This window comes from Crinia signifera, chromosome 6, assembly GCF_055691185.1.
Source record: "Crinia signifera chromosome 6, ASM5569118v1, whole genome shotgun sequence".
NCBI classification, from domain to species: domain Eukaryota; kingdom Metazoa; phylum Chordata; class Amphibia; order Anura; family Myobatrachidae; genus Crinia; species Crinia signifera.
The window spans coordinates 255,956,145-255,970,337 of NC_139222.1; the positions used below are offsets into that span (position 1 = coordinate 255,956,145).

Here is a 14,193-nt window from a genome sequence, read left to right on the forward strand (position 1 = left end):
GTCTGACTAATTACACATCCCCTATGTATTACGTGCCCCTCGAGGGGCTCGCTGCGCTCGCCATGCTTCTGACTCGGTGGCTCGCTGCGCTCGCCACACTATATAAAATCAACTCCACGCCAACATGGATAGTGGGGGTATGAAAAGGTCGGAGGACGTGTACCGCCGCACATCGCAGGCTCGCTGCGCTCGCCACGCTTCGGGTTGGCGTTGATAGTGGGGGTGGCGTGGGGGTGCATTTAACATTGTAAGCACCCATTAGGGTGCTTAAACAATTAAAAATCTTATAGGGGGGCCAATTAACATTGAAAGCACCCATTAGTGTGCATATACAATGGTATACAATTTTAAATTGTATAAGATGCCATTAGATGGAAATTGTGGGCGCCGTGCTAATACACAAGTACCGGAAATGTTTAACAAGTTTTATCTTCGTATTCGTAAGATTAATCCTGCATATCCTACATATTTTTAGACATATCTTTTCAGCGCTGCAGTTAACCCTTTTTCATGCCCTTTTAACCCTAGAATGTCTGTGTGTGCGTGTACATGTGGTAGGGAATATAGATTATAAGCTCCACTGGGACAGGGACTGATGTTCAAGTATTCTCTGTAAAGCGCTGCGGAATATGTGTGCGCTACAGATGGAGCCGGGCTCCCTCTTTCTGGCGAATCGCCAGAACGTCACCGCTGGCGATCCGCCAGCAGCCCGGCATCCATCTGACTGAGACGCGCGTGCGTCTCACGCGCACGCGCATCTCAGTTTCCGGGCGGTGGGGCGACGGGAACCCTGTCCGTCTCCGCTTCAGGGAGACGGACAGGGTTAGGGGGGGGGGGGTGCGGGGAGGCGGTGGGGACCCCGGGTGACCGCCGACAAGCCAGGGGAACCGTGCGAAAGGGGACGTGTGCGCATCTCGAGTGCGCGCGTCCCCTTTCGCAGATACAGATGGCGGGTGGCGGGGGATGGCGGGTGGCGTCGCCATCGCCATCTGCAAAGAAGAGACCCGCTCCATCTGTATTTAACAAACTGTTAATAAATAATAATAAATAAGCATGTGTGTGTACAGTATGTGTGTGTGTATATGTGTATGTGTGTGTGTCCCTTCTACTACAGTAAGAATACAGGTCATTCATATCCAAAATCTACAATGTTTAATGCACACAGTTAAGACAAATATTGTATAACATACCTTCAGGCTGTGTATATGAAACATAAATTAATTTTGTGTAATTGCACAAACTTTTTTTTCAACCATAATATTATTCAAAAAGAATGTATAAAATGACTTACAGGCTATGTGTATAGAAAACGTAAGTGCATTATGTGGTTATGGGCCCTACACATGTACCGGCGTTAGAGCGTTCTGAGCGATGCTGATTTGTTCAGGTCTCTGCAGAGCGCTGTGTGCTGAGCAAGGTGTCAGGGGCAGTGTTCTCCATTGGGAACACTGGACCTGATTGTGCAGGTTATTAATCGGGGGAGAAGAAACAGACCCGCGGGGCCACGCATTTAAATCGCTGTGTGGTACACACACCATGATTTTCATGCATTTTCTAAACAATTTAGTGAAATCATGTAAAATCGCTCAGAAAATGCCTGATTATCGCTCTGTGTGTAGGGCTCTGGAGACTTGTGTCCCAGCCCAAGATATCTTATTGTTGTATACAAATATTCCAAATTAAGGAAAAACCCAATATCCAAAATACTTCTAGTCCCAAGTATTTTGGATATAGGAAACCCAACCTGTAATACAAGAATAACTGTCTTACGGGTCTGATGCTGATGTAAGTGCTGAGCTGAAGATGGCCAGGCAGACGGACACCAGGAGAAGCTGCATGTTGGCCCACAAGTCACCTCCGCAGAATTTGTCCCTCTGTTGCCCTATATATATATTCTGCCACCTCCCTTGCTAGAGGCGTATGAGGACATTAAACTTACATGGGGAGACACTTGGCTGAATAGTCTAATTTCAACACATGAACTCTTATCTTCCATGCAGGTTATGTTCATGAACTTGCACTGATGTAATCTGATTTTGCTTTGAAAGCACTTTTAGAAATGTTTTACTATAGATTAGTTTAATACAATGTTAAGCAGAGTGTGAAAAACAGATTCATAAAAATTAAATGTAGCTGTTAGCAGTGAACATCATGTAATTTGTGTTGTAATTTACTCCGTTAAATATAATTTCTCTAATATGTTATAAAATATACACCTAGCCTGACCTACACCACATAGTGGAAGATGCCTCGCATGAGTGAGCTGACAGGCCCTGTGCAACTCCCTTAGCATCTGGTGTCTTGTTTTGCATTTATTTGCATTGCTATGGGAATAAGATGCAGCAGCATACAAAATGGTACATAATATTCTGTGAGAAACCACTGCTGTATCTGCATACGGAAAGCACACAGAATATAGGCATACCACATGTCATGAATATAGGCATGCCACATATCATGCTGCTTGTGCATTCTGTTTGCATCATTTCATACAAAAGATGCATTTAAATGAATATATTTGTAGTCAAATGAAAAGACACTTGTCACTATCAATTAACGCTATGGCATAGTGTGATTAAAAGGGCTATTCGTCATGAAAGGAGGATAGATGTATGTGGACACGTCTGTAACTTCCAAATACCAAACTATGCTGATGTATGTTACTTCAATAGTTCTGTAGCATTCACTTACTGACAGCAGCAGTGGCCACTTTCATAGTAGAACCAATATCACTGAGGGAGTATCATGCTAGTTTCCTGGGACACAGAAGCATCACTGAGGCACAAGGTATGTTATCTAGTAAAGGGCATTTGTACAGTAAAATGGCCGTAAAAGGCTATTCCTAATGGCTATTCCTAATGTACAGTACTGTGGTAACTTGGAAACAAATAACTTCTGTTACTGATTATTAACCCTGATGACATAAATGTAGGGGGATGAGTGAGAGAGATAGAGAGGGTTGCGAACAGGAGTGAAAGATAATGTCAGCGGGAGGGAGAGAGAAAAAGGGGAGAGAGAGTGGGAGTAGGCGAGAGTGGAAGGGAGTGAGAGACAGGGAGTGAGAGAGAGCAATGGTGTCAGGGAGTGACAGGAAGTAGGCCATAGTTGCCTCCCATTCTGCAGGAGACTCCCTGAAATAGCAGAAATCTCCCTCTCTCCCTCATTATGTGGCATTCCAGAATTGGGGTACCCTTTTTAATGCCACAGAAACATTGGTGGCCAGTGCTGCCCTCACCAAATATGGCGGCCGGCAACCCAGTCTCAGGGGGTTGCCAGGCAACCAGCCCCATTGCAGCAGTCTCCACACAAGGGACTGTAGGACCCAGCACTTACCCAGGTCCTGAGAGAAGCAGGAAGTCTGCCTGTTGCTGGGCAGAGGTATATGTATCAAGTGGCGGTGAGGAGGAGCTGAAAAAAGGGGGGCGCGAAGTGCTGGGTGGAGAGCGCGCCGAGGGAGAGTAAGGAGCACGCAGGGGTACCAGTGAGGAGAAGAGCGGTACCTGATGGAGAGCGGGGTAAAGCGCCGAGCGCAGAGAGAGCAGTGGCGCCAGGCGGAGAGATCCTGTGCAGAGCCGCCGAAGCAGTGGAGCTGGCAGCGATGGAGACGAAGCAGAGACCAGCTTGACGGCAAAGAGAGAGCCGCGGGGACAGCGTGACGCACAAGGAAGCGGCGGTGACCGATGACAGAGAGAGGGAGACAGAGCAGCAGCGCCCGGCACCCATAGACTGGCACAGCGGCGCTGATTGACGGGAGCCACCCGACGCCCAGAGGCACAGGTACCCTAGCGCTGACCCACTCACCCCTGCCGCCTACCATTGCTACTGGCCTGTTATCCCCACTGACACCACAGCACTCAGGAGCTATCTTAGGCCTCCCTACCAACCCGCTGGGACAGGTGGCCTCTACCTCCTCTTTACTGACGGCAGCCCATGTCAGCAGGTAAAGGGCTCCCCTATCTGGACACCCAGCTGCAACTAACCCTATGTATGCCCCTGTGACTCTGTGTGGAAAGTACTAAACCCATAGTTGTTGTGTGGGACCGCAGTGACTCAGGCCTTGCCTAACAGATCCTACCCCTTGTTTGAATGGCCTGAAGTACCAACACAGTGCCAAAGCTCAGGATACCTTCGCCAGGGATTACAAACCTTTCTTTTTATCAATTACTTATTCAATTACGGTGCACCTAGGCTCAAACAGGTACCTTATTGCTTTAGAGAACTGCGCAGTTCAGGGACTTATTCAGTTGTGTCTGGACACTTTTGGTTACTTATGCAAGTATCAGTTGCTGCATCTTACTGTCATTTATTGGTAAAACTATTACATGTCTTTTTGAGGGTTTGCATTGTTTACACTGAAGTCATATTGCCTGGTGATCTCGGTAGTGCAGCATACCGTGCGAATTGCGGCCTACAGGAGTTACGGGTGGCCCCATTGCGCACGATATCCTCTTTATAGAACATTTTTATTCTTTGTCTTTCCATTGAATTGATTGTTGAACAGCGTATTGCATTTACTGCAGTGTATTGTGCGAAGTGCGGCCTATGGTGCCACAGTGACCCCATCGCGCACAATATCATAAGGGAGAATTGTTTTTATTCATGAACTGCCAATTGTCATTATTGTTATTGCATTACTTCACCATTATTCAAAGCGGTGATTCACAGTCCTTTTCGCTTAAAAAATAAATCCTTTTTGATCACCGTCCTCACGTGTTGTGACCATTCTGTGGGGTTGTTTGGGGTATTGTTTCCCTGGGGTGCCTTTGTCCCTCCGCCCTCTGAATTGCAGGCGAGTGAAGCAGGCAGGTCGCAGCCAAGCAGTGCCGAGAGGAGAACAGGAAGATCAGGTAACGGTCACACACCTGCACGCAGTCTGACAACATCACACTTGGCGTCCGCGAACAGGATTCAGCGATGTCAGACTCAGACCTAATTGAGACATTGAACCGCCTGATGGCAGAAATGACGTGTAACATGTTCCGAATTACACAAAAAGTAGAAAAACTCGGCAGAAATCAAGAAAGAAACCGACGCAGAAAATGGCGTCAAGATCGTGACACAAGGAACCGTCCGTGACGGGAGGTGACCCGAGAATCGAACCGACGACCCACCGACAAGTATGATCTACAAGGCCGACCGATTTGCAGAAGGTGCCACCAGAGTGGGCACATTGAGAGGTACTGCCCAAACGCCACTTCCAGACAAGAGGATCCCGAGGCAAGAGACAGACTCTCTAGAGAAGCCCCAAAAACAATAGTGCAGAACCAAGTCCGAGTGAATGTGCCATCCGACGCTGTGGATTGGCGAATCAGAACAAGAAAATTAACAGGCCAAGTGATGTGGTTTAACGTAGCACGTGGCTATGGGATTATCCGAAGAACAGATAATGGGAGAACCGTATATGTCCACTATACGGGCATCCAGAAGACCCATCGGAATGAATGCTTCCGGACCCTAGCAAATGGAGAGTGGGTCGAATTTGAAATGGCAAGTGGAAGAAGAGACGTCAAGGCCATTAACGTGACAGGCCCCGGTGGTGCTGCGGTAAGAGGCAACAGAGACACAGGCCAGAGTGAACGCCAACGCTTCACGCATCACTGTGATGACCCACACAGACAGCGGCCATATGGTCAGCAGAACCAAAGTGAAAGAAGACTACAGGAAGGTCTTGGCGAGACTGACAGGCCTAACACGAATTCTCCACGACCTGAGCAGATGCCCAGACCACCAGAACCTAAAGTTCCCAGGAAGAGGGAATGGCTGGAAACAAGCCAGAGGCCAGTCGTGATGACTCAGAGCGAAGCAGAGCAGCAGTGCATGGAAGGTGTGGTTAGGCCACAACATTCTCTAGAGCAGAAGCATGCCGCTACACAGGGAATGGAAGATGCAGATGATGGAGAAGCCAACCCTCGACTTACAGATGTTGAAGTGACTGACCGAGGAAAGGGCAGTAAAACCGCGCAACACGTGTCAGCGGAAGAAAGGATGGACCGCATGGAACCGAAGGGCTCAGAACCTATTATGCCACCATCTAAACCCAATGTCCCTACAGAGAACCCAAAGGAAGTCGAGAAGGCCGAAGCCCAGTCTAAGGAAGAGAGGCCTGGAAGTGAGTATGAGTACACAACGATTTCGAGTGAAAAATTCTTATTCTTGATGCAACAGGCCATCAACAGGTCCACGAAAAGGCATAGAGAGGAAGCACGTGCTCATTGCCGACCGCACGCAGTGATTTAAGGTGCAGTCGCAGAACACTGCTGAAGAACAGGAGAAAAGACTTGCCTGAGGCGGAGGAGCAGGGAACCCGGGGGGGACATGCCTCTGCATAACCCAGGCCCCATAGTTAACAGGTTTTTACACGGCTTAGGTAACCAGCCCTGAATGTAATTGTAAATGCTTTAATGTATAGATGTAAGGCAGAAATGTAGAAATGTTTTACAGTTTATAGGTAATGTTACCTTGAATAGCTTTGTTCTTTAACAAGAGACTGTACCAGGACTTTAGTTGTCTCCGACATAATGCCCGCGGACTGGCATTCTTCCAGCGGGGAAGCATGTGGCATCCTAGAATTGGGGTACCCTTTTTAATGCCACAGAAACATTGGTGGCCAGTGCTGCCCTCACCAAATATGGCGGCCGGCAACCCAGTCTCAGGGGGTTGCCAGGCAACCAGCCCCATTGGAGCAGTCTCCACACAAGGGACTGTAGGACCCAGCACTTACCCAGGTCCTGAGAGAAGCAGGAAGTCTGCCTGTTGCTGGGCAGAGGTGTATGTATCAAGTGGCGGTGAGGAGGAGCTGAAAAAAGGGGGGCGCGAAGTGCTGGGTGGATAGCGCGCCGAGGGAGAGTAAGGAGCACGCAGGGGTACCAGTGAGGAGAAGAGCGGTACCTGACTGAGAGCGGGGTAAAGCGCCGAGCGCAGAGAGAGCAGTGGCGCCAGGCGGAGAGATCCTGTGCAGAGCCGCCGAAGGAGTGGAGCTGGCAGCGATGGAGACGAAGCAGAGACCAGCTTGACGGCAGAGAGAGAGCCGCGGGGACAGCGTGACGCACAAGGAAGCGGCGGTGACCGATGACAGAGAGAGGGAGACAGAGCAGCAGCGCCCGGCACCCATAGACTGGCACAGCGGCGCTGATTGACGGGAGCCACCCGACGCCCAGAGGCACAGGTACCCTAGCGCTGACCCACTCACCCCTGCCGCCTACCATTGCTACTGGCCTGTTATCCCCACTGACACCACAGCACTCAGGAGCCATCTTAGGCCTCCCTACCAACCCGCTGGGACAGGTGGCCTCTACCTCCTCTATACTGATGGCAGCCCATGTCAGCAGGTAAAGGGCTCCCCTATCTGGACACCCAGCTGCAACTAACCCTATGTATGCCCCTGTGACTCTGTGTGGAATTGTTTACACTGAAGTCACTGAAGTCATATTGCCTGGTGATCTCGGTAGTGCAGCATACCGTGCGAATTGCGGCCTACAGGAGTTACGGGTGGCCCCATTGCGCACGATATCCTCTTTATAGAACATTTTTATTCTTTGTCTTTCCATTGAATTGATTGTTGAACAGCGTATTGCATTTACTGCAGTCAGTGGCGTAACTAGAAATTTTGCTCCCCCCTGCCAAAATAAATTCTGGCGCCCCCCCACCCCCCCCCCCCCCTATTTTTGGTAAAACAAACAGGACTGACTCTAGGTAATTCGGTTCCCAGCGCGACCTGTAGAAATATCCCCTTATAAACTTAAAAAAAAAAAAAAATAATTTATAAAGAAAATAAAGAACCTATAGAGTGCCCATTCCAAAAAGGGAGAGTAGCAATGTTTAGTACAAGATGCCACACACCATAATGCCCTTTACACAACATGCCACACACCGTAATGGTCCAGTACTCCTGCTTATACATATGACACCTACAGTAGTGTCCTTTACACAATGCACTTCATACAATGCCCCCAGTAGTGCCTCTCACTGGTCTGAGTAGGCCACATAGTCCTCTAGGCCATAAATGCGACATCCATGAACACAGTATCTCAGCACAGCAAGATGTCACGTGAAAGAGAAAGCTCATCCTATTTAAATTAAGCTGACTTTTGTCTTTCATGAGTGCAATGGTGACATCAACTCTTCTCCTAGTAAAGCATGAAGGTATGAAAGTGGCCATTCCTGCATTGCCTTATTGCTTGCTAGGACCCAAATAATATGCAAAAAAAGCACAAGCAAGGGGGGATTGGGTTTAGGTACTAGTGATTTAGGGTTTGGCTGTGGAGGGAGATTTGGGGACATGCAAGGCAGGGGTTATGGTCAGGCTTTGGGGCTCGGGAGGTTAGGTTTATACACCGCCCAGTACAACAAACAATGGGGTAATTTTACTAAGACGTGAGTTATATTGAAGATAGAATGTTGCCCATAGCAACCAATCAGATTCTAGCTTTTATCTTCTAGAATGTGCTAAATAAATAAATAAATAGTAGAACCTGTTTGGTTGCTATGGGCATCATCCATAGCACGCCCATCTTAGTAAATGTACCACCATGTGTGCCCAGGTCGCGTGGGTGCATCTGTATGTGCTGGATTGCATGAATACTTTGGATGAGCTTATTCTTTTGGGACTATATTTATATAAATAAATAAATATATCTGATATATATAGATAGAGAGATGATATATATCAGAAATCTTCAGAGATCCTCACACTTAGTATATTTAAACAAATAAAATAAAGGGAAAAAACAGCCCCCATGTACTGTACACACACACACAGCAAATAAATACACAAATGATTGCCACACTGACACTCCACATATACAGTATACATATTTGCCCCTACTAAAGCAATTACCTGCATTCTAAAAGTGAAGAGCCTTGCAGGACTCGGAGGCTGGGCTGATGCTGGCTGGGAGGAGACGAGTCAGTGCAGAAGGGAGGTCAGGAGACAGGAAGGGAAATGAGCTCTGCTCATTGGTGGCAGGTCCCGGGGGAGGGGCTGGCTCCATAATCACGGACCCAGCAGCTGTGTAACTCAGGAAGCTGCCTGTGACACACTGACACTGTGCCAACTGCTCCAGCCCTGAACTTCTACATCTGAGGAGGACATGCTGGGGCTGCGGGGCAGGTGTCAGACGTTCAGAGCAGCCAGAGCACTCATCATTCCTCCCGGCCGTCCCTTGCCCAGCCCGCACTGACTGCCTGTGTATAGCAGTCAGCCACTCACCCAGCCAGTAAAGAAAAGCCACAGGGAGCCGGAATAATTAGCAGCGCCAGCGCAGCGTGTAAGGTGGGTGGGCAGCGGGCAGGGTGGAAGGGGAGCGCTCTCTGGCTGTCTGTGTGAGGACGCTCAGTGACCCTGTCACTGCGTCCTCACACAGCCAGAGGCGGAGAAGTGGCTGCTGCAGCTCTCTTGCTGCTGGCTCTGTTAGAGCGTGAAACTGCGCCCCCGGGGCGCCTGCTCCCCCCCGCCATCGCTGGGGCTGCGGAGGCTTATTTACGCCACTGACTGCAGTGTATTGTGCGAAGTGCGGCCTATGGTGCCACAGTGACCCCATCGCGCACAATATCATAAGGGAGAATTGTTTTTATTCATGAACTGCCAATTGTCATTATTGTTATTGCATTACTTCACCATTATTCAAAGCGGTGATTCACAGTCCTTTTCGCTTCAAAAATAAATCCTTTTTGATCACCGTCCTCACGTGTGGTGACCATTCTGTGGGGGTATTGTTTCCCTGGGGTGCCTTTGTCCCTCCGCCCTCTGAATTGCAGGCGAGTGAAGCAGGCAGGTCGCAGCCAAGCAGTGCCGAGAGGAGAACAGGAAGATCAGGTAACGGTCACACACCTGCACGCAGTCTGACAACATCACAATTAGTCTAGCAATCTCCATCATTTCACCTAACCCACATTACACTGTTACATCATAGTTACCTCCCCTCCTGCATTCTGCAGGAGACTCCCTGATATAGCAGCAATCTCCCTCTCTCCCTCATTAGTCTAGCAATCTCCCCCATTTCACCTAACCCACATAACACTTTTACATTTTTGGGAAAAAAGGAATAAGAGACAGATACATTTACACTGAATCATCAGCGCCATTTCCCAGCACTTTACCAAGTATAGTATATCTTACTAACTGCTTTGTGGCTCATCTACATTTGGATATAAGTCATTTTAAAATATTTCTGTCAGATGTAGCGGTGCACACCCACGCTTCTAGATGCCACGTGCACAATCTCTTTTCACAATCTCTCCATATATGGAAGTAGACACGCCATTTTTGGGTGGACCATGACACGCCCTCTTAATGGGGTGCAAAATTCTGCTACCCACTATAATCTCCCTGAAACTAGTTTTTAAAAGTAGGCAAGTATAAAGTAGGCGAGGGTGGCAGGGAGAGACAGGGAGTGAGAGAGTGCAGTGGTGACAGGGAGAGAAAGAGACAGCATCAGGTAGACTTCCAGGGTGACATTCTATGCTATGCGCTAAATGCTCATGTTTTATTTGCGCACCACATCGCCGCAAATCGCACTTTTAATAGCTTTTAATGGCCGCGGGAGCTTATATAATAAGTTTCCCCCGGCTGTGGCATTACCCTGCTGGCTGGTTGTGTCCGGTGCTGGTTCTTAAAATACGGGGGACCCCTAGTCACTTTGTCCCCCGTATTTTGGGAACCAGCGCCGGACCTTGAGTCTGGTGCTGGTTTCATAAAATCAAGGGGACCCCTATTTGTCGGGGACCCTGATTTTATGTCACCAGCACCGGCTCAGTGAGCCCGGGGCTGGTTATATTCGGGCGGGGGACTCGTTATTTTTTTTTTTTAACCCTTTCTTTTATTTTTTACAGCAGAACCCTGCACAGAACATTGCGATCTGTGCAGGGTTCTGGCTAATTCGCCTAACAGACCCTGGTCTGAAATAAGTGCGATAATTAGTCACCTAAATAATGCGATGTGCAAATGCGCATTGCATTAAATAAGCGACTTGTATAGTTTTCTATACGAAAACATCTGGATGCGATAAAAATGCGAATTTATCTCGCATTTTTATTCAGCATACCTTAACGCACATAATATGCGATTTCAGTCCCTGAGCGCATCCCATTAAATAAACGATTTAATGGGAAAATGTGATATCGCATCCCATAGAATGTCACCCCCAGAGAGAGACAGTAAGGGAGGAGAAGAAGAGGGGAGTAGAGGAGAAGGGGATGGGAAGGGAGAGCAGGGGTGTGAGAGGGTTGTCCTTCACACTGGCATCGAGTCTTCTTTACTGCTCCCCAGCACCAGATTTCCTGTGCAGCTTCCCTGCCACGTCTAACAGCACCCCATGTTCTCTTATGCAGTATTTATGTTTTACTTTGAGTGCACTCATATTATATAATTTGATTTATTGTGATTTTAATTAAATTGAAATATTCATTTTCCAGTTCTATTCAGCTTTTCTTTTTTGATCAGCTGCAGAAGCGCCTCTGAGGGGGGCTGGTTATCTGCCAAAAAGGTTTTTTTTCCTGTAAGATAAAAGGTCACAATTCCTCTGGGTCCGAGGCTGCAGCGGATTAATAATTGTTAATATGTCTACAACCATTATTTGGGTCCAGCGCTTTAGCGTTTTGATCTGTTTAGTTCTGGATGAGCTTCAATTGTGCCACTGAAGGGGGTCACAACACAGCAACGCAACCACTTTGCGCTTGTCTTGTTAAAGAAATGAAATTAAAAGGGTACAGGGGATTGCCTGGGGGCTTTGGGCCCCCCAAGCCACCGGGCCCCATAGCAGCTGCATTCCCTGCACCCTCTATAGATACGCCACTGAATGATGTGTAATATACTACAGCTGCTGGCAAGTGCAGTGTTTTATTGGCTTTCCATTCATTTGCACGGGGAACAATATTACTGTGATGGACTTTTCCCTAATTCATTGCTCATTTAGTACCATCATAATGCACATAGTGGAATGGGTTGGCACTAAAAACTCAAAAAGATATTCACATACTATCCAAATGTGGGTTGGGATCATTTGGTCTTCAGCATCATGGTCGACAGTCATTAGGTCGTCACCATTAGGTCGACATGTGAAAATGTCGATATTGGTCTAGGTCGACATGGGAAAGGTCGAAAGGTCATTAGTTCGATAGGTCATTAGTTCAACAGATCATTAGTTCGACAATGTCTAGGTCGACAGTCAAAAGGTCGACATGGGGTTTTCACTATTTTTTGACCTGAATGTCAACACAGTTGACATGGACACAGTTTAAAGTGCACCACATCCGCTCGCATCGATCGCTGCGCTCGCAATGCATCGGTCACGGTGCCTCGCTACACTCGGCACACTATTTTATTCTCCCACCACAACCAGGTGGATGGTAGGGCAGTGAAAAACCCCATGTCGACCTTTTGACTGTCGGCCTAGACACTGTTGAACTAACGACTTGTCGATGTAATGACATTTCGCCCTAGACCCATGTTGATCTTTTACCATGTCGACCTAGACCCATGTCGACCTTTTCCCATGTTGACCTAATGGTGTCGACCTAATGACTGTCGACCATCATGCTGTAGACCAGGCATGTCCAACGTTGGACCTCCAGATGTTGTGAAACTACACACCCCAGCATGCTTTGCCACAGTTTTGCTATTAGAGAATGCTAAAACTATTGCAAAGCATGCTGGGATCATAGGCGTGCGCAGCCTATTTCCTTAGGGGGTGCATCATTGGAGGGGCGTGTCCGTCACGCCTACTGGGCGTGCCCGTCACAGCCTACTGGGCGTGTCCGTCACAGCCTACTGGGCGTGTCTATCAACACCTATTGGTCAACAATGCAAGCTAAATAGAAGGTGACTTATTTTGGTATATGTACCTCAGAATGAATCACCCCCCCCCCCCCCAGTGATTGCGGAAGGCGCGCTGCAAAAATTTACACTTTAATGCCATTTACACATAATGCCACACTGTAATGCCCATCACACATATTGCCACCCAACATAATGCCCATCACAGTAATGCCCATTACACATAATGCCACCCATCACACATAATGCCCATCACAGGGAGTGAGAGTGGATGTGGTATATGGGGGGGGGGGGTGTGAGAGTAGGTGTGGTGATGGGGGGTGAGAGTGGGTGTGGTTATGGGGCAAGAGGGGGTTAGTTGAAAGCGGCTGAGAGGGGATGAGGTGATGTGGGGTGAGACTGGGAAGAGGAGAGGCTAGGGAGAGGAGGCATGCCTCTTTCTTTTACCAGCATTGGCTAGCAGGGCTCCCCAACACCTGCGCAAGTCTCCATCTCCCTCTCCCTTCCGCCACTGCAAATGTGAAGCACTATAGCGCGTATGCGTGATCATTAGGCCCCAACATATTAACATACAGGCGGGAAAATGCTCCTCTCTCCCCCACCCCCTGATATTAATGTGTCCCCTACATGACATCTGCCACACCAGCCTGGCTGAGATGGACATCTACTGAATAGATGTCCATCTCAGCCAGGCTGGTGTGGCAGATGTCATGACTCTGATGTTTGTACGCTCCCCCTCTGCACCCATGCCACACTGACCTGTAATGTGCCTGGCTCTGGTATAAATCACCTGCTCTGGCAGCCGCAGGCAGGGGACAGATTCAGGCAGAGAGCGGCTGCTGACGTCACGCCCCCTCTGTACAGCAGCCATCGTTGGATCCTATCTCCAACGCAGCCGGCCCAGCGCGGACTGTGAGGTGGTTGCAGCTTCCTCTCAGCTCTCAGGAGAGGCGGGAGCCGGCTGTTGACGGGAGAAGACGGGACCGCACTTGAGGCGGGAGAAGCACAAGCAAGCTGCAGGAGCTGAGACCCCCTGTCTTGGCTCTTGCTAGCATTTCCTGTCTGCGGTCAGACGGGTATGTGCGTACTGGGGAGCAAGTGTTTTCAGAGCTCCAAGGTGCTATTAAAAAAAAAAAGTGCTTGACCGTTCATTAGGCGGTGCCTGTGCACCCCCGGCGACCCCCGTGCGCACGCCTATGGCTGGGATGTGTAGTTTCACAAAATCTGGAGGGCCAACGTTGGACATGCCTGCTGTAGACCAAATGACCACATCCCCCAAACGTTACCCAAATAACCGGAACAGATTGCAAAGGTACAAAAGGTTTATTCAATAAAAGAAATTCATCAACATCAACATCAGTTTACATGTACAGTATTGCAACAAAATTGATTAAGAGTGTGGAATCATTGGGTGATGAGGC

At 48.6% G+C, this 14,193-nt stretch overlaps 1 protein-coding gene across 1 annotated transcript in view; it reads right to left on the reverse strand.

The window, feature by feature from the left end:
* Positions 1–1,927, reverse strand: part of LOC146009231 (alpha-1-inhibitor 3-like) — a 106,843-nt gene extending 104,916 nt beyond the window's left edge. The window contains exon 1 of the mRNA XM_083149393.1: positions 1,771–1,927. Within this exon, the coding sequence (XP_083005519.1) occupies positions 1,771–1,838 (68 nt within the window). The 5' untranslated portion in view covers positions 1,839–1,927. The remainder of the gene's footprint in view (positions 1–1,770) is intronic.
* Between the last annotated feature and the right edge of the window lie 12,266 nt (positions 1,928–14,193).